The sequence below is a fragment of the Cynoglossus semilaevis genome, chromosome 16, assembly GCF_000523025.1.
Source record: "Cynoglossus semilaevis isolate Cse_v1.0 chromosome 16, Cse_v1.0, whole genome shotgun sequence".
Classification (NCBI taxonomy): domain Eukaryota; kingdom Metazoa; phylum Chordata; class Actinopteri; order Pleuronectiformes; family Cynoglossidae; genus Cynoglossus; species Cynoglossus semilaevis.
This window is the reverse complement of record NC_024322.1, coordinates 8,183,954-8,204,088: the sequence shown is the minus strand read 5'-3', so window position 1 is coordinate 8,204,088 and position 20,135 is coordinate 8,183,954. Positions and strand designations below refer to the sequence as shown.

Here is a 20,135-nt window from a genome sequence, read left to right as displayed (position 1 = left end):
AAATAAAAATAAACATCTGCTAATAAAACATTCTTCACTTTTTATACTGCACTGGACAATATTCCAATTACATGGCCGAGACCTGCAGTAACTTTAGATCAATTTAATTGTCAACCTTTTGATAGCGTTGTGTTGACAGTGGCGTTAAATGTCAGCCGATTACTCCACACTTGACCTCCATTAATGTGTTAGCAGTGCCATTTGTCACCAAGTTGACTTCTAAACAGGACGTGTACCATTACAGCTGGAAATGCAGGGAATCTGCCTTACCTGAAATTATATTATATAAAAAATATAAAATATAAAAAATAAAGAAGTAAGAGATAAGTTAAGATTTTGCTAAAATTCAAGCAGGCTGTCCCAGAAATGTCTAAACATAAGCCATAAATATATTAACCATTGGTGATTTTTTTATTAAAGAAATGGCTACATTTTTGGTAAATAAAATACAGCTGAAAAACATAGCTGAAACTTAGCTTGAACCTGTTGTAGAAGTGATTTAAAAGAGGCATTTAAGAGGCTGCCTTGACAAAGGCAAAAAGAAGTCTGGCTGGTGGAGGACTGTCATTTACATAAAGTCCAGGATCCAGTTGTTCTGTGTGACCCCACTTTATCCATCAGAAGAAACCCCCCACTGTGGTCCAAAGTCTCAGTTGTTCTTGATGTTTGATTAGGTAAATTATTGACAAGGTTTGACTTCTACCCAAACCTTAAAAGGAAACTGGTTTTACTGACTGGCATGTAGTTACATTGGTGTTTCAGGGCGTGTCTAACGGCTGGCCCAAGAGAAAAAAGTCAGGATATATGTTGCCTTTGATTATCTATCTATCTATCTGTCTGTCTGTCTAGCTATCTAGCAGTGTTTTGTTTTTATTTTTATACTGTATGTAGCTATCGTTTATGCTAACAGTAGGCTTTAGCTATGTTCTTGTTTGTAATCAGTTAGAAATGAAATTACTGAATGCTTTTGTTATGTTGTGTAACACGTAGTTTCGCATAGACCTCAACAGTTGGCCCTCGGTCCTAGAGAAGTGTGACTCTGTGTGAATAACCCTGTGATGTGATTGCACCTACTCCAACTGGATTATGCAACTTCATACTTGGCCTGAGATCAAACTGAATGTTTATACTGCTCTGGGGAATGTGCTGCTCCTCTGACAAATTAAGACAAACTACACAGTTTCTTATCAGAATTAACACACAACACTAACTGATATTGGACTGCAGGTTTTTATGTGTGCTGTATTGCTCAGCAGATAAAGCCAAAGGGCCCTTTAGGTTAGTGTTTGGGGTGTGGTAGACTGAGCTGGCACCTTATGCCCACGATTATTGTTTTAATAAACAGTAAATACAGAAGGTTTACCCCCACAGATAAAAAGACCAGGTTTTCACTAACATGATTATTTCCATTTGCTGGGACTACAGCGAAGATAAACGTGGTAAATACTGGGCCCCAGCTAAGAATACAAAAACACTTGAATCATAATATTTTTTCCTCAAGACTGAGTAGATTTTTTAAAACGTTAAAAAAAAAAGTTTAACAAAGAAGCTCCAGTTGTCTTCCATGAGGGAATTGTTTTTAATGTTTTTGTTTTTTTATACCATTTAAAGATATTAGCCTGGCCATCATGGCTCTGGTCGCCTCTCACCACAGTGGAACTACATAGAGATTGTGAGAGTAAAAGCAGTGCCGTGGTAAATGGGCAATAAACTTTCTGCACCCTGGACTCAGCCCTAGCTGTAAAAAGCCAATGACTATGGAGAGCTGACTGCCAGTCTCTCCCTGTTTCTGTTTCTCTGCTCACAGAGGAATCAGTGTTTTTTTTCTCACACCATGATGACCAAAGCTGTCTGACTCACAGCTAGCTATTTTTCAGGTCATTTCTTTCTATTTTTCTAAACTCCTGAGAAATACTGTGTTCCTTTGTGTTTAGATGAGAAAATAGCTGAAGGACTTTTTCATTAAGTTTGATTGACAGGTCGGAGTTTTGATTGTACATACGCACAACCATCAGCCCTTAAGGTCAGATACTGACTGTGTTTGTCTTGTTCTTAAGGAAGAAGCACGTGCGCCGTGATGTGTTTGCTGACAATCCATTGACAACTTCAAAGCCGACCGATTCCTGTATTTGGGGAAAAACTTCAGCTTTGTCTTACATTTGAAACTTATTTGTGTAGCATTTGAATAGTTTCTGGTGCAGCTGCACTTTCTCACGCCTCACTTCATGTCAGTCTTCGAAGTTCATCTGGTCTTTGGTTTGTCTTGGAAGAACACTGACACACTTTATTTTTTGACATTAATGCAACACATCAAGTGTTTTCAGCTAACTGTTGCTGTTTGTTGTCTGTTATTGGTTTGTATTGAGTGTTGTACTTAAGTCCTTGGTGTTTCAGTCCAAGGTCCAAGTTAGTAAAGGAGAAGGAAGTTCAGTTTGAGTCCGATTCCCAGAGCTACAGTAACCATCTGACCTAGAAGTCTTTCACACATTCCAAATACCCTTGTTTGAGTTTTCATAATTCTAGTTTGGCTGTTTTGGGAATACTCTGCAACAACCCCGCCCACTTCAAATACTGACCAATCACACCACCGATGTCAGAAAACATCCGAGAAAAAGGTTCCGCTGAACTCCCAAACCAGCTATTCAGGAACAAATGACATCATTTTTGTGTGAAAGAATAAAAGTCTTCATGTTTTCAACTCAAGATTTTTGACTCACAGTTAAACTTACTGAAAAGAAATCTATAAATATATTAGTTAACCTCAAGGTACCTAAGTCAGTCTCAGTGTCACATTGACTGGTTTCACACTGGTTTGGTCAACGTGAACACAGAGAATTCAAGCCTCTGATGACATTTTTTAAAAAAAGGACCAAGTGAAGTCCCTCGGTCTCTACTGTTATACACAAAAGCTTGTGGCTCTGACTGGAGTTCCCATGTTTTAAGTCATTAAGCAGAAGTTGGAGTCAAGTCAGAGCTGAGTCTCTGGTGTTTTTAGTTTGAGCAGGTCTTTGCATTTTCACAGGAAGAGAAAGATGTCACTGCTGCTCACCCTGTTACCTCACACTCCTCAGAGTGTGGCTGACTGTCTTATACAGTAGACCTGATGAGAACATCCTGTTAATTTGTTGAGCTGCAGAGTTTCCTTTGCTTAATGACTTTACAGGATGTACTGCAGGGTTTGTTTAAAGGGATGGGCTGTTTAATAAGTGCTGAACAATATTATATTTTCATCCTAAATTTCACTTGATCACTTTTTCCAGGCAACATTCCAGGCCCTTGCCCCTACCCCCTGAAATGAATACTATAACTTTTAACAACTATTAAATTATCCATTTGTAAATTACTAGAAAATGTGTCTGTGTTATTCACAGCTGTTCATTCTTTTGGTTGTATTACTGCCACCTACTGGAATGTTTACCACAGAAACTCAATGTTTTTTGCAAAAGATGAAATGCTCTTAAAAAACACTCCTAAAAAATCTTTAAAGGTGATAATGATATAATCATCCATGATCCAACCAGCTGGATCTGAATCACATGAGCTCCCAGCTGATTCTGACAGACCACAGCTACATCCCAAGGCTCCTCAGTCAAGAAAATAGTCTTTTTTTAATTTTTCCTCTTCTGCTCAGCTTTTGCCCTTAACCATAAATGAGCTTTAAAAGGAGCGATGTGGTCATAGCCTTGGACCTGACTACTGCTAGTACAATCTCATAGCCTGTGCGCCTGTGTTCCAAACCACACAAGAGAAGCCATTTTCTTCTGATTCCTCTTTTATTGGGCTCATAAATTTGCCAATATATTCCAAATTGGTAAACACCCATTTTAGTTTAAACTGCTGGGAACACAGTGTTGGAAAACTCCAGAGTGAGATGACGCACAGTGGTGGGAAAGTTGACCTGCTTCCCATGCAGTTAAACTGTGTCGTAGTGGAAGACATGCTGAAATCCTTTGTATGCATTAGGTATTAGAAGAACAAATATAACAATTTTCCATGTTAACAATCACACTGCTCCACCTGCTCTGCACCAACCTGCAAATAAACACTGGTAGCAGCAGCTACTGTTCATGTCGGATTGGTGCTGGTTGATTATGCAGTCGTAGAGAGCGGCCAAGAGAAACTAGATATTATGTTTGTCAGGGGGCCAAAAACATAACACCAAAATTATGGTGTTATGTTTTCTTTTCCTCTGTGACAGAACATATTTAATGTACCATTCATAATTAGAGACCTCTAAATTCCACTCCATCAATGTGGCCAAAAAATAAACACAAACAAACTCCTCAAAGGAGTGAAGGAAGATAGAAAATTGTTCTTATAAACATTTGAACGGTTTTTAGATTCCTGAACAGTAATGCATCAATTTACATGTTACATTTTACCGAGATATTTTGAAGACTTATTTTTGTAGAAAGATATTAGATAAATATGTTTAGATAAGAAGCAACTACAAAATCACTTCAAATAAACACACATGGCTACAAGTTGCCAAAAGTTTCTTTAATGTTTTGCAAGATGTCTAGAATGAGGTAGCAACGAGCTAACATACATCCACAGTGGCTAAACGGTATTAGTTATACATAGGTTAATCAAATCCAAGCAAAAGCAATTTAAAAAAACAATATGCATAAAATTTAATGAACATGAATCTAAAAGTCCAGCTGATAAGTTAAGATATTTAGAAGATATTTTAGAACATATTTAAGTAGACTAACGATGAGCCATGAGAAAAAGAGCCAAAGAGAGCCAACAGTTGCTGAACATTTCTCAAAAAATCTAAATAAAAATAAACATTTCCAGCCTGCTGTCATTATAAAAACACTAGTAAGTAGACGTTGATGGCACCTTTTATAGCTACCAAAATGTGGGCCGTGAGCCTGGCCTTTGGAAGAGCTAAAAGTTGTGTGACTGGTGAAATAAGAAATTCTAAGGTTACTGTATGTACATTGAATCTTTAACACTGTTTACAACTGTGGGAATGGACATAACAGTGGACTGTGGACTCTCCTGGTGACAGACACTGACTGTACAGGAGAGAAAGTTGACGTTAGTGGCAGCATTATTTGCTCCTACAGGACAAAAGTCAACGTGAGAGCGTTTTCTCAGACAGTGATTTACAGCATTGGCTGTCAGAGTACAGAGATGTGACGGAAATACTGCACGCTCTAGTGCAGCAGTTTCACACTTGGAAACTCTTATCATAATATTAGCATTAACCATAACATTAGCTGTAACATCTGTATGTTACACAAATGTCTTGTATTCACATGTAGAATCACTTTTACTATTGTTCTTTAGGGTCAAACACAAGAGAGCTCTTATTTGTGCTCAAAAACATGAGTTGAGTTCAGTGTGAGTTTACAATGGTTTGGTTTTGTGATCAGCAGTCGGGATAAAAGAGCACCGTTGTGTACTGGTTGTTGACTTGTGCCTTTGTGCGTTTGCTGTGTTGTGTGTGTGGCCTGGCAGCGGTCAGGACTGTGCTCTCACTTTCCAGTCCTTTCACTGCCGAATCACACACAGACCCACAACAGCAATGCCTTCTGTTGTTTTATTGTCGTTTCCTCTGAGACCTAAGCTCTTGTATTTTCTGCTCTTTCACACAGGGATCAGGAGACTGACAGGAGGCTGAAAAATGTGAGTCACCTTTATTTATTTATCCAAATGTTATTTAATGTGAGAGACTGTTTTATAACTCAACTGTCAAATGCCAGATAATCAAATGCTCAAAGGAGCACAGTGAAGCTTCAAACTGGCTGCCCATAGCCAGTAGTTTGCCAAGATCAAGTCAGAGACATGGGTTAAGTACAGTCCTATGTATTTATAATGTGCAGCAAAATATCTTAAAATTGCCTAAAAAAAACCATCAAAGTCTATGTAACAGGTAAAGAAGAGGGTGAATATACCTTAAAGTTAGTTTGAAGAATAAGAGCTAGTAGTTGCCTGAGCTAAAAGCTAACCATAACTAACTTATCATCCACAAACTGTGATAAAGTCACATGGGGAAAGCTATGACAGCTGTCTATGGAAGCCTAGCTGGACATTTTACCTACGATTTGTAAAATGTGACAGTGGTTTCACCTCTTATTTTTATTTGTACCTTTAGGTTAAGGTTTCTTTTTTTCCTGGGTTGACAGTTGTGAGGCCTGAGGCTTAGTATTAAATGTTCCTGAAAAGCATTTATAACCAGACTCACAGATCAAAGCTGTTACATTTCAAATGTAATTAAAATAATTGCAGGAGATGCCGTGTCTCTCATCACAGCTTCATGATTGTTTTTTCCCGTATATATCTTCACGAGCAGTCATCACCTTTCTGTGTCTGCGTGACATTAAAGTGCTGAGATGCCAGTTTGATGTTGTAATGGGGGACCAGCATGAATGTTGAACTGCAGCAACAACAACGAGCGGCTGCAACTGTTAATCAGTTTATATATTTAACCCTTTGACGTTTTTGCTACAATTGTAAGAATGATATATATTGCTAAATTACCTTGTAGTCATTCCTGGTTATTTTGTTTTTGTTTTTTTGTTTGGTTTTGGTGCTAGTTTTGGCATTTGGTTTTAGCAGTCTTGGCTAATTTGAATGGACAATATCTTAAGACTAATGTACAGTTTTGTTTTTTGGAAAACTATTCGAGCCAGCTGAAATGTGTGCCAATATTTCTATATTTTTTTATTATCCGTTAGCCAATTATTAGCATTGTGTGGTTACATTTTGATTTCTCTATGTATTTTTGTATATTTTATTTCAGTAATTTGGATTGTCATCAGTAATCTGATGTTTTCTTTCTTTCATTTTTTCCCCTTTCCAGGTGCTGATCACTATTTACTGGCTTGGCAGAAGAGCTCAGTGTGACAGTTTCTATGATGGGCCTTACCTGAACTTCAAGGCCTTTGAGGGATTATTAGGGACAGCACTGTACAAGGTACAATCAACAAAAACATCCTCAACAGAACATATTTGGTTAAAGACTTTTTGAAATATTTAGTCACCTCTGTGGCTCAGCTGTGAGCCTGCACATCACTGCTGTATGAACCCTGTAACAAAAGTCTAACTTTCCTTTTCCAGAAAGAATAAATAGCATAAATAAAAAGTATTTTTTTCTCTGTGTAATTATCCCTGTATCCCTCTGGTATTTGGACTCTGGCTGGAGGTCACAGGTCGCTGACCACTAAAACCAAATATGTGCTCCAAGTCAAAAATGACCTGATCCCTTGACTGGGCTATTTTAGTCATGTTTACACCACAGGGCACAGTTTCAAACAGTGAACAACAGAAACATCGATGGTGCACACTTTCTTCAAATCTTGTTTCCTTATCCTCTACTCATGCCCATGTTGGATTTGGCACTTTGTTTTCACTCAGATTTATAGTTAGTGGCGTGGGAGTCCTCTATAATTCATCTGACTGCTGGGACTTTACAGTAATAGCACTTGATTACTGCACGTCTTGTTCATTCAGCCACTGTAATCTAAGTTCAGTGGAACAGTGGCCAAGTCTGGGTTTAGTTTGTGGACTTGTATTGTCTAGTAGGAGGCAGTGGATTACAGATCTGAAAATGATTTTAACTTTACGGTGGCTGACAACTTTGGCTTTGTTGTTTGTGTCCCTGCTGGTCACAGGCTGTGTGTTTATGTGCAGTGACATTGTTTCCGTGCTGTAAACAAACACAGTCATCGACTGTCAGAGACGCCTGGATCCTTGCTCTGTTTGTTTGGACAGAAATGGCAGTGAATAGAAAACAATGAGGTTAATCCAGTGAAAGTCCAGCAGGCCTTTTCACTTATAGACCCTAGAGAGTGAAGTGTTTGTGTTTGAACTTGTTGAATCTGCTAGCATGGGAAGGTCTAGGAAAATCTGACTTGGAAGCAAAGCTTTTAGCCATTTTTTATCCATCTAAATACAAATGATGCCAACCTTTTCTTTGAATGTTTAAGATAATTGCATCGTTTAGATATTCCACAATTGGTTTTAAAATTTCCTTTTTCTTACTTTAGCTTTCTCCTTTGTTATATTTTAGAATTTCAATCTTGGTCAAACTTTGTCATCCTTCAGCAAACGTTTTAACTTTCAGTTTTCCTGATGTCTTATCTAAAAGTTTATCACTATTAGCTATATCTTTGTATACCTTTTAAAAAGGTTCAATTAAAAGGTTTAATTTTGGTTAGCTGTTATTCATCATTTGACTAATCTCTTTTCCTAAGGCTTTAGTTTTGTTCTTAGTTTAGAGAAACCTCTGTTGATCTTTATAAAGCCCAGACATTGACATATACAGCTCTGGCGTTAAGCTCTACTGTACAATATATCTAAACACAACAACAGTACAACTCACAGCCAAGTGTTAAATGCTGTGTTTAATTTGAATCTCCTCGGCCGTGCTCTTATTTGTTTTTCTTTCTGTTTATGTGACAAGGCTCTGCACGAGTCGGCCACTCAGAAAGGCAGCAGTGTCCGAGACAGTGGTTTTGGTGATAGTTGGTACTCAGAGCGAGAGGAGATCTGCCAGCTCAGAGAAGTAGGAGGAGAAGGAGGACGGAGCAGCTGCAGCAGCGGTGGCAGCGGCAGTGGACACAGGAGAGACGACTCCCTGGACAGTTTGGACTCTTTAGGTTCCAGACCTCACAGTATCTCCTCTGATACCACTCTTAAAGGCAGCAGTGAGGGTAGGAGACTTTATATGTTTAATGATGATTCATATAATCACAGTCATATAAACTTTCTAACCCGGTCTTTTTTTCTCCCATTCAAACATTTAAAACTTTGCGCTCTTGTTTTATGGATGTTTACCTTCGACCCAGCTGGTAAATCTGTGACCATTAAAGCTTTTCCACATTCACGTTATACCACTATCTCTGTGAAGAACTTCAAATATTTGAACTGGCTAAATATGCTTCACAAGAACCCTAAAGTTCACTCCCACTCATGAAAACAAACACCTATCTCCATCTAGTGGTGTGTTTTAAAAATACAATATATGCGGTTTGTGTTCAGGCAAGTTCCACTCTGAACATCACGTCTGTTGTTTTAATATTGGTGGAATGACCATAGAGCATATTTTTCAGTCTCTTTGTTTCAATCCCAATAAATACAGACAATATTATAGTTAACAGCGTTAGATAACAGAAGTGTTTTTGGAACAAACAGCTGCTGTGGACATGAGAAAGAATGTCAGGACTGTGGAGAGGTCATGAACAAAATAAATATGAGATGCCAAAAATAATCAAATGGAGGCAGGCGCTGACATTTTTGGCATAATAACCAAGGTCTTATGAAGTCAACTGGAACCGAAACCTATTATTATGATCATGAGGTTTTAACCTGGGAGTTAATTTAATTTAGTTAATGCAAAAACACATGTTTAACCCTGGGTTAAGACAGAGCCTTGACCTCTGCATCTGGACTAGGGATAGGATAGTGAGGCTGTTCTGAAGGCTGGAATGGATCACAGTGGTAACACAGATACAGTATGTCCCCAATGAAGTGACCGGTTGGTCTATTTCTGCTAAGTTTATTTTGTCTGGTGGTTGTTAGTGTTGACCTCCAGTTAGACCTTAACACAACACTGTAAACTGTAAAGAACTCGTGTCTTGTCGATGACAGAAGTCAAGTTCAGTTTAAAAGAGTTCTTGTCACTGATGGCAGTTCAAGCCCAGTTCTCTATACAGAGACAGTAGTGGGACATTCCACAGTCGTCCACACCAGCTTGTAAATGAGGACGGAGGAATGTCCTCACCTCTGACTCTGCACTCTTTAAAGTCCTGCCAGAAAACACAACACACTCCCCTCCATCTTCTCTCTCCTAACCCTTTTTTTTCCTTGTAAACGATCAAACTTCTCTCTCTCTGTTTGTCCATTAAGTCTTCTGATCTCTCTATGATTCCAGGCTGTTGCAGTGACCCGGAAGCAGACTCTGAACACAGGATGGCTGACAGCAAGGACAACATCAGTTACCGCCGCTCGGCCGTCATCGCACCCAAGACCACCACCCAGTTCAACCAGTTCCTGCCCACCAAAGACAAATCGTCAGGGTACATCCCTCCTCCTCTGAGGAAGAAACGGGCCGAACGAAATGAGGATAATCGGCGCAGTTGGGCAAATCCCATCTACACTGAGGAGGACGGGACCCTCACCAGGTACTGGTCCAACACATAATTTGGATCCATTTGAATCCATTTTCCTGGCTGGTTTTTATAATTCATCTAAAGTTTGTGCTCAAAATTACAAACCTGATTTAAAAAAAAAATTGGTACACGTTTCAAAAAAAAAAAGTGTCAAAAAGTAAAAGCTGTGGTGTGGTAACGCCTTTGAACATGAATTTATACGTCAGTTAGATTAAGGTTCAAGGGCGTGACCAGACTTTGACATTCTTGTCAGTTGTTGCAGTTTTAGGAGGTGTGGGTTTGTAGACACTGGCTGTTGTTTGACGTTGTCTTCTCCATCACTGTTGGTGCTGTTGTTGTTGTCTGTGAATGGTTGATGGCCTTGCGCTTCATTTTGGCTCAACCACGGCAGGGAAACAGCGCTTTCCACTGGTTGCTGTGGAAACAGTCAAACATCCCAGAGTGCTTTGCCTGCGGCTCCCCTGCAGTGGGCTTATGAGTATGACAGTGGCAGTGAATCTGACGTAGACCGACCGGATCCAGATCTGGTATTGGATGACTTGGCTAGTAGACGCTTCCACAGCTCACCCCTGGTTCCCCCCACCAATTATGCCCTTCCCATCAGCCCTCTGATGGGTGTAAGGGGAGCTGAGGGTGGCCCCTGGACCAAGGTCAAAATGGCTCCCAGTGTGACCGCTCAGCAGAATGTGACCTGCGCCAGGTCAGAGAACCAGAGGCTTCATTGTGATTTGATTTGCCTGCTTAACGACACCAGACTTGATGCCTTTGTTACCTTCAGTTTGCATGGTTGATGGTAACCATGAGAAAGATTTGTGGTGTGGTGTGATGCAGTTAACAGTGCTTCGTCCTGGGTTTGGTTGTGTTTTTTTATTTTTTTTGTTGGTTGCGTTGTGTTTTTGCAGTTTGAAGTTTTGCTGTGACGTGCCATCATTTGCTCCATCTGCGTTTTTTTCTGAGCCTGCCGTTTGGTTTAGAGCTTGCACTGGTTTCCTAATCCAATCCCTCCGTCATCTCATGTGAAGCTGTTGTGCTCCTGGAATGTTCTCCCCTCTGCGTGACTTTTTCGTACTGCTGTTTATTCACACCTGTGCTTGGCTGTCTCTTGTGAGCAGCAGCAGCGTCAACACCGAGGAATTGCCGAACCCTCGGCACAGCCCCGCGAAGGTGGACCACCACCGAGCCGTGCGCACTGACAGCCTGTTCAGAGAGATTTACGATGACTCTGACGACGAAGAAGACGACGTGGGCTATGCTGACCCTGTCCAGGATGATCTCTACAGCCGTAAGATCAGTGTCACACCGCAACCTGCCGCCAACGTACCGTATGACAAGTTTTTGCCAAAGTTTTGGACGCCTGAGGAAGACGATCACGTACAGAAGATCAAACTGGGATCTCAGAGGAGACCCTGGTACAGAAAAATGCAAGGCTTCAGGTGTGTGCGGGCCTAAGAACACAGGACATTGTCACACACACACACTCTACCTTAGATCACCTGCTGTACTCTACGGCTGTGGTGTGTGTGTGTAAGACTAGAGACGCATCTGTTTTTTTATGGTATTTGACAAATAAACACTGCTCTACTTTCACTTATGTACATTCATGTATACAGTTTATTTATAGAAAAATTATATATATATAATTTAAATCTAAAATTAATATTTTTTGATATTATTATTATTATATATTATATTAATGTTATAATTTCAATAAAAATAGAAAAAGAGAGCTGTCCTTTTGACACCAAAAGGCTAAAATGTAGCAAATCATTATAGAACCTTTTCTAATGTTCAACAGATGGAAACGGTTTCCTACTGACATACAGTGTGAGACTGTATCAGGCTCAGGTCTTACCCACACACACCGATTTCTACTAAACTGCTTCCTGTCTTAATTCTGCTCTTCTGACTTGTGTTCCCGTTCAGCTTCCACACTTGAAATTAAAACTATCCTCTCTTTTCTTTCTCTGTCCCTACTACTCGTTCCCGTCTTTCCCTCCTCTGCCCTCTTCCCTCTGTAGCTGTAAGAAGACAAGCTCTTCCTCAGACGATTCTGACTGTGACTCCGGTCCACGCACCTCCTCTGCCCCTCCTTCCTGCGGCCCCTCCCCCTTTCACTCCCACTCACACAGGGCCTCGGCTCCTGCAACCCTCATTGTGGGGAAAAGGTCGATACGGCTGCATGATAATGACAATGACAATAAAGGGATGTCCTAAAACATTTGGGTTCTAAAGGAGCACAAACAACGGATGTAGAAGTCTATATTTTCATATAAACATGATGCAAAGTTTCATATTTTGGAACGTTTTCTCCTTGATGAGACCTACAATTTGTCAATTTCGATTGAAAAACAAACAAGTATTTATTGTTTCTCAAAGTTTTCATTCGTAGGGAGTGTCACACAAGAAGTCTTTTCTTGCAAAAAGGAAATCCAGGAAAAGCATCATCAGGAATAGTTTTTTCCGTAAACCTCTTCGGCTTAACCGGGAAAAATAGGAAACAACAGAGATGAGAACAGAGGGCAAGGCTAAACATAGAAAGAATAAATAAGATGCACAAAAGTTGCACAAACACAGATTTCAAGCACATTTGTTTTACACAAAACCTTAATCAAGCTGATTAAGATTTTTAATTAAATGAATCAAAAGATGAAATTGATGTAACAGGACTGTTTGTTTTCAATTTAAATGTACACAAAATAAGCTTTTATTAAGAAGTAAACATTCTGACTTTCATTATACACTTCCTACATCCACTTGATTTGACTGCATCCTTTATGAACAGCTGATTTTTAATATACTAACGATACCTAAACATATATATATATATATATATATATATATAAGCTGCTGCAGTTGCTCTAACTTGCTTGAATTGACTTCTGTAGAAACAGGCTGCGTCTCAGCATCTTCTACTTTATCACAGCTTATTTGATAGCGGTGTGATTTAAAAAAAAACCATCTGATTTTGATCATTAAAATCACATCAGTGGAGCCTTGCTGTCTTCTTTACCTTCTCCTCTCTCTGATCTGTCATTCCATTCACATGCACGCACTCATCACCTCTCTGCCCTTTTTTCTCTTCTTTTGCCCAACCTGCAGCCCTCACATCCAAGCACACTCTCCCCCACAGTTACCCATCTTACAGCCCACTCTTTTCGGGCCTGCCCAGCTAGAGTTTGCCCCTGTGGACCCTGCCTCAGGCCCTAAGCTCATCAAAGGTGAGAGGTGGCATCTCCTGGGCCGCAACGACCCCCGGGAACCCCCAGATCCCTTTGATTATGACAGTATGTCCCCTCACATGGAGAATGACGACATGTTTGCCAGGCGGACTCTGGCCTTCCACCCCAACACAGACATGGCTATGACAAAAACACAGCTGTGTAAAAGGCGTCGTCGCTACACGTCTGAGCCACAGCTCAACATTATCACCCAACAGCCAGGACGCGAAGACGCCGAGGAGGATGAATATCCCAACATAGAGCAGGACGACGTGGTGTACCGCAAGGAAAAAACTGAGCAGACTCAGCGACAAAGACCACTCTCCGGAGCCCCCGACAACTACGCACCCATGCCTATCCCAGAACCTTGGTCTCTGCCTCCAGATCTCAAAGCCAGACTCCTGTGTCCACCGTGTCCTCTGACCCACAGAGTCTCCTTAAATAAAGAAAACCGTGTTCTGAAAGAGATGCGTCCAAAAACAGATGACATGTTGGTCCGTAAGTTTGGGAGTTGCTCTGATCAGAGCCCGTCGGCAATTCAAATGATGATGACTCCGTCGTTGCCTTCTTCTTGTAGTGACAGTGACCTGCAGAAGTGGCAGGAGATCAGAGAAGCCAGTCAGATCAGATATAAGAAAAAGCGAATGGTTGAAATGCTTGCTGCTCTTAAGCTGTAGAACCAGATTTAGTAGTGCCTGCTGCTTCAACTTTACTCTGACAGAGTGTTCTGTTACTGTCTTTCATTTTTATTTAAAGGATAGTTCATCTTCCCTGGTTTAATAACTGAATCACAGAGCACATGTTAATCAAGTCCAGGACATTGATATAAAGTTGCCTTTTGTTTGCAGAAGCTCTTTATGTCTGTACCACAATAAACAAAACTGACATTAGTGAAGATGGATTGTAGCCAAAGGAACCTGATTTGTTGGCTCACTTGAATTGATGTTATAAATGGATTGAGAAATAACTCATTCGAAACAAAGTTGCCTTCGTAGTTATGATCTACTTCCACTGCGTCACTACATAGGCAGCATTTTCCGGATGAATTGCTTTTTTAAAGTGTGATTTCATCGCAAATTTCATCAATCGCATTGTCTGTGAATTCTGGATTGTACGTTGTTTTTCTGTCCATATCTGACTAGTTTGTCTAAAACATGTCATATAATAAAAAAGTGAAGCTGCGTTAGTGATGAAGCTTTGCGTCAGACTGACCATTTGTTGAACTTCCACACTACAGCAACACGACTTTGACCAGAGTACTGACTGTTTTCCTCAGCACGCGGGAACTCCACACTGACGTGTGAAGCTCAGAGTGCAGCGGCAGCAGCAACACGGCAGTGTGGAAATACTGAGTAACATCCAGACACATCATGTACCATCATGCACAACAGTCCTGTTGATTCCAGCATCAGACCTATAGAAATTCCCAAGGGCTTAGAACGAGGGTGTGACATGTGGACTCCATAGAAACCGGGACACAAATCTACGGAGCAGTGTTTGCACATTTACACAGACATACAGGCATTCAACAAAGCAGGCATTTAAACCACCGTCGAGCCCATCTGGATTTACTTCACGTCCATATGCTGAGTCCCGCTCCGTCTGACATCATGCCGCAGTTTGTAGAAAGGCCACATTGTTTTGGGAGACGTTCATGTCCACACACCTCCTGGGTCAGACTTTAGGGAGAGGAGAGGTGAGACTTCACTGAAGGCATTCTTCTCCTCCGTACACCTTGAACTTTATCCTCATTTGAAAACAGAACAAACAAGAGCAGCCATCTATTAAAATATGAATGGACTTTCTCCAACAATGTCTCAGTAATGTTTTTAGATTCTCAAAAATGAACACAGTCTGGTTTCTGTGCTGCTCTTTGACAGTAAACTTAAACCTGAGTCAATCAATCAATAAAACTATTATAAACTCATGATTATTTACCGTTATGTATTGGTCCCCTCAATTTAATAATTAATAATAATTATTATTAATTATTAAAATGGTTCTCTTTTTGGGCAAACCAGACTGAATGACTAAATTCTATATTCAGTTTTTGATCATTTTGGATAAATTTCTGATAAGTATTTCCACCCTAATATTTTTCTTTTTATTTAACAATTATATTATTTTTAACATTTTGTCATACATATCATATATTTTTATCTATAATTTTACTACTACTATATCCTACTACTATAGTCTACTATATCCTATAATTGTTTTCTTGGAGGCATGGATGTGAAGCTGACCTTCACCCTGCAACTCGTGTCTACTATAGGTTTAGACAAGAGCTCTAAACCTTTGGGTCAACACTGCCCCCTACTGATTTTCTCTCCCTAGGACTTTAACCCAAAAATGTTGTGAGAACAAAACAAAAACAGAACAATCCAGACAGAGGGCAGCATAGAGCCAATACACCAAACATTTACTACATTACTGACACTATGACTTTTATTTTATTTTATTTACAGAATATATGAGAAAGGGGTTTCTAACAGCGACGTTTTTATTGTTGCTGTAATTTTAACAAAAAGAATGTATCAGCTTCATATGACACGAAGAAATATTTAATCCCTACTGCGTCCCTCGTCAAGGTTTGGTCTCATCCCGGAATAAAAAAAAAACCCTGCAGAGATTTGATTTTGTTTGTCTGTGGTTTTTTTTTGGTTTTCTAGAAACAACCAAACTGAGGAGAGTACGGACGATGGGTGAGTCGATCTGGGAATGTGGCACCTCATTTACTCATGGCCTGGTACACTCACCGACTCCTGCTTTTGTCGTCTCTGTTTTTCCACACACTAACTACTAAATGCTGACATGCGACAACCTGCATTGTGTTGAGGTTCAGGGTGGAGCGTGGGGCGGTGAGGTGAGGGGCTGTAAGTCCACAAAGCTCTGAGGACAAAAACAGTAGGATGAGGACAATAGCAGTTAGCTGGGTCATCTCCCCAAACTGTACTGTGTGTCCGGTCATAACAAACTGATGGTGAAGTGAAACAGTAAGTTAGGCTTTTCATAGGCGTTGATCGTCTGCATGGAGGGAAATGCTTTGATTTTCATTACTAACAAGGAAACTGTGGTGCAAACTAACACGTGGATGAAGACTGTTCTTTTTTTCGTTCTTATTTCAGCTTTAACATCGGACAATATTTATAATCACTTCCAAGGGTTCCATGAACCTCAGCTGTACCTGCTGTCTCAGATTCTGTTACGATTTCCTCTTCCTCCACAGGAGTAAATCCACCAGTGACCTCCCTGTTAATCCATCCATCTTACGGCAGCTCAGCTACGAAGAGATGGAGAAGTTCCGTGAGCAGCAGAAGGCAAATGATGATGTCTGGGAGGATGTGAGTACCAGTGGAGGACCTGTTTGAACACGACATGAGCTGAACAACCAAACAACAACCAAACACTGGCAGGATTATTGTACTGAACGTGTTTCGCAGTTGTGTGAACAGTCGTTACAACACGGTGTGGAAGCCCAAATCCCAAGGCACTGAAGCTGCTGCTCGTTCTGATTTATAGTTCGCATTGTTCAAGTCAGGAAACAACACATGCTGTAAATATCATGACAGATTGAATTCCCTTGATAGGACAATCACTGTAAGTGGTGTGGAATTAGACTGCTTAGTAAAAATAGACTTTCAAAGTATTACAGAGGAGGACATTAAACCAAAACCAACTTGGACATTTCTGTGCAAGTCTTAAATACATATGAAAATGTAGTGTATTAGTGTATTAATGTATTATGTATAAATGTTTATATTAAAATGTAAAAAAAAGGATCTGCTCAAATGTTGTTAGATCTGTCAGACTGTTCATGAACTACTGTTCAGTATTAATATGAGTTTGTAATAAAAATTAGCTTTAGATAACAGTTACCACAAGTAAAGATGAGTTTGGCACGTACTGTAGGGCTAAATTATACTGCAGTAGTTAAAGTGAATCTACTCACGTACAACTTGAATCATCCATTCTCTATTTTAGCTACAGATGCTTAGCTTTGTCAAGTCAAAACAATAATAATTCAAAGGACATACGTGTAGCTTCATGTACGACAGCAGCCAAGACAGCCGTGTGTTTATCAGAACTTTTATTAGTGTCATGTCAAAATGGTGGAACCAGAATAAAACAGCATTTAGGTCACACAGTCCCTAATCCACAGGAGAGTGGAGGCAGGAGGAGCTTGGAGGACACAAATAGAACACCTTCAGAGTGAAGACTTTTTCCTTTTTTTCTGTCTGTGGCCCCTCCACTCCTCTGTACAGTGACTCATTCATGCAGCCCAACACCACCAACACTGTTGGGTTTATCTAGAATCTGAGCTGAACAGGTTTGAAGCGATGCATGACCTGCTGTGATGTAACGTGGGTTCTCTTTCTCCGCAGGCCTTGAGCAAATGGAAGACCAGGCGCAAGAGCGTCAACTCTGACATTGTGAAGAAGAAAGAGGAGCGTGAGAAGATAGAGCAGATCACTTTTGGCAACAGCAGAAGGTCTAAGACCTTCAAGGAGATGCAAGAGGAGAGGTAGGAGAGATTTACAGACAAGACAGTAACTTTATCTGAATCATTTTACTGTTTTATATCATTTTACTCTCAGATTTAAACCTGTAGTTTGTCTTAAGGAGGAAGGAGATGTTCTTCAGGTACACAGTTGATGTAGCAGATAATGACAAATGTCTCTGTAGATGGTGTGAACATTTAACAAAGTCATGACCTTAAGACTGCTTTTCAACCTGTGACCCTCATCAAGCTATTTTTGGCTAGGTGATAGCTTTTTCTGCGTCATAGTTCTGCTTAGCTGTTTATGGCTTGATACATTTTTTCCATCCTTACATTTTTTCCATTTTTCACCGTTGCCACATTTCAAAAACAGTTTAAGCCTCTTAAGCTATTTTTGCTAAAAAGGAAAAAACTTGAACTCCACATGAACTTTCCTGAGAAACTTGATGATTAATAATATGATTAATTGTGGAAAGGTACAGTCAGCTAAAGTTAAACGCAAAAAAAAAAAAATTGAGTTTTTTTTAGAGATGTAACCCTCCTTCTCCTGTGACATGAGCTTGGACCTAAAACCTACATGTCCTGATTGGTGTCTTGGACACTGATCTAAAACCTTGGGGACTTGACTCAAACTGGACCAGTACACAGTGATCTCTTCAGTCATTGGCTCTCTTTACCTGTTAGGACTTTAATGTTGTTACTCCTTGGATTTTTTTTTGCCTATCTGATTGTGTTTCCTCATGTCCACACCCTCAGAGAAAGTAAAGCCACAGGCAGTCGTCTTGCATCGCTCTCTTACACAGACAACGACGACGTATTTGAGAGACCTGTCATCTCCCCTCGCACCCGAACCCTTCCTGCAAGGAGCTACACTATTGACACTTCCTACTTTTCTTCTGAGCCTTCGCTGAAAGAAGAGGAACCTCCTACGGCTGCTCCAGCTCGTGGCCGCGCTGCTTCTCCTCAGCCTACACAGACAGTGAACGCTGTAGACAGTCGTACAGAGACCAACATCACCACAACAACCAACACTTCCATCACTCCAGGCCTCATCACCTCCACCCGCAGGTCTCAGCTTGCTGCAGCTGCACCCCCTGAAAGGAGGCTACTCTCTGAAGATAAGAAAACAACCAGGACCGAGGAGGTGACCAAGATAGTCACCGACTCCTTTAGCTCCGTGCAGAGGGTTTCAGAGCCCAGGCGCTCAATGTGGGCCAAGCAGACCGAGCTGGAGGCCCCCTCTTCTGGTGCTTTTTCTAAACAACAGCAACAAATAAAGCCTTCTCCCCCTCTCAGCTCCATGGAAGCCAAACCTCCTGCAGTGTCTCAGGTTTCTGCCTCCCTCCCCAGGAGCTACCAGAGATCAGATAGCGCACGTATAACCTCAGTCATCGCACCAAAGCCTTTTGGGACCCAGTCCAGTCGGCTCAGCTCACTTTCCCGAGCCTCTACCGTGAGTATTGGATCATGCCACAGCAGAGCACAGATGATAGTCTTTAACAGGCTTTGTGGAGCTGCTTGGAGGCCCATGAATTTCAAGCATAAATAAAGTGCCTTAAACTTGAAAATTGTTACTTTATTTTAACTCTTAGATAGATTACTCTAAGATAGCAGGATATTAGCCCTTACATAGTTTGTCTAAATAGCAGGAAGTTAACAAAAATACTTAAAAAGAACATACATTTGAGCAGTAGGCACTGTGGTTGTACCAACTTAAGTATTATTAGTAGTTTTGCCAACTGTACCATCTGATAACTGTATAAATAATGAATGGGGGCAGTGCTTTTGTAATGCTGATTGGCTTCAGATGCTAATCAGCATTTTTACCTTTTTGACAGATCTGTTTATTACAATTAAATCAAGAAGATAATCGATATTTAAATACCTTAATGCATTTATTATTTCAACACATTTTATAAAAACAGAATTCTACTGTTCCTTTTTCAACCTGTATCATTTCGACTCTTCATCAGATGGATGATTCCTACAAGCGAGTCAACGGTGACGTGAACACTTCCAAAAAGACATCGGTTCCGAGTCGCTACCATGCATTCATGACCTCTGAGGACGAGGCCCAGTCCAGCTCAGCCCACAGCAGTGAGGATGAAGAGGAGGAGGAGGAAGAGCAGCAGCAGTGGAATGGGAGCGGAGTGAAGAGTGTCACCTCCACGCAGACTGTGGTCTCCACTCAGAGCGTCAAGAGTGCAGCTCCAGTCACTGCTGCTCCAGACACACAAAACAAACAGGTAGAAAGTTTGCCAAAATGTTTGTTGTAATTTAAAAAAACAGTTT

At 40.6% G+C, this 20,135-nt stretch overlaps 2 protein-coding genes across 9 annotated transcripts in view; both read left to right on the top strand.

Moving 5' to 3' along the window:
- LOC103391949 (LIM domain only protein 7) overlaps positions 1-20,135 on the top strand; it is a 58,416-nt gene that overhangs the window by 23,954 nt on the left and 14,327 nt on the right. For 7 of the 8 annotated variants that reach the window (XM_017039787.2, XM_017039782.2, XM_017039778.2 and 4 more), the window contains exons 5-13: positions 5,607-5,637; positions 6,815-6,928; positions 8,417-8,666; positions 9,887-10,136; positions 16,015-16,047; positions 16,572-16,686; positions 17,728-17,867; positions 18,600-19,296; positions 19,817-20,089. In XM_017039787.2, the coding sequence (XP_016895276.1) occupies positions 5,607-5,637; positions 6,815-6,928; positions 8,417-8,666; positions 9,887-10,136; positions 16,015-16,047; positions 16,572-16,686; positions 17,728-17,867; positions 18,600-19,296; positions 19,817-20,089 (1,903 nt within the window). The remainder of the gene's footprint in view (positions 1-5,606; positions 5,638-6,814; positions 6,929-8,416; positions 8,667-9,886; positions 10,137-16,014; positions 16,048-16,571; positions 16,687-17,727; positions 17,868-18,599; positions 19,297-19,816; positions 20,090-20,135) is intronic. The other variant, XM_017039780.2, reaches the window with a different exon arrangement.
- On the top strand, positions 10,143-16,511 carry LOC107989779 (LIM domain only protein 7-like). Its single transcript, XM_017039811.2, has 3 exons — positions 10,143-11,557; positions 12,143-12,289; positions 13,224-16,511. The coding sequence occupies exons 1-3, from the start codon at positions 11,163-11,165 to the stop codon at positions 14,017-14,019; spliced, it is 1,338 nt and encodes a 445-aa protein (XP_016895300.2). The 5' UTR covers positions 10,143-11,162; the 3' UTR covers positions 14,020-16,511.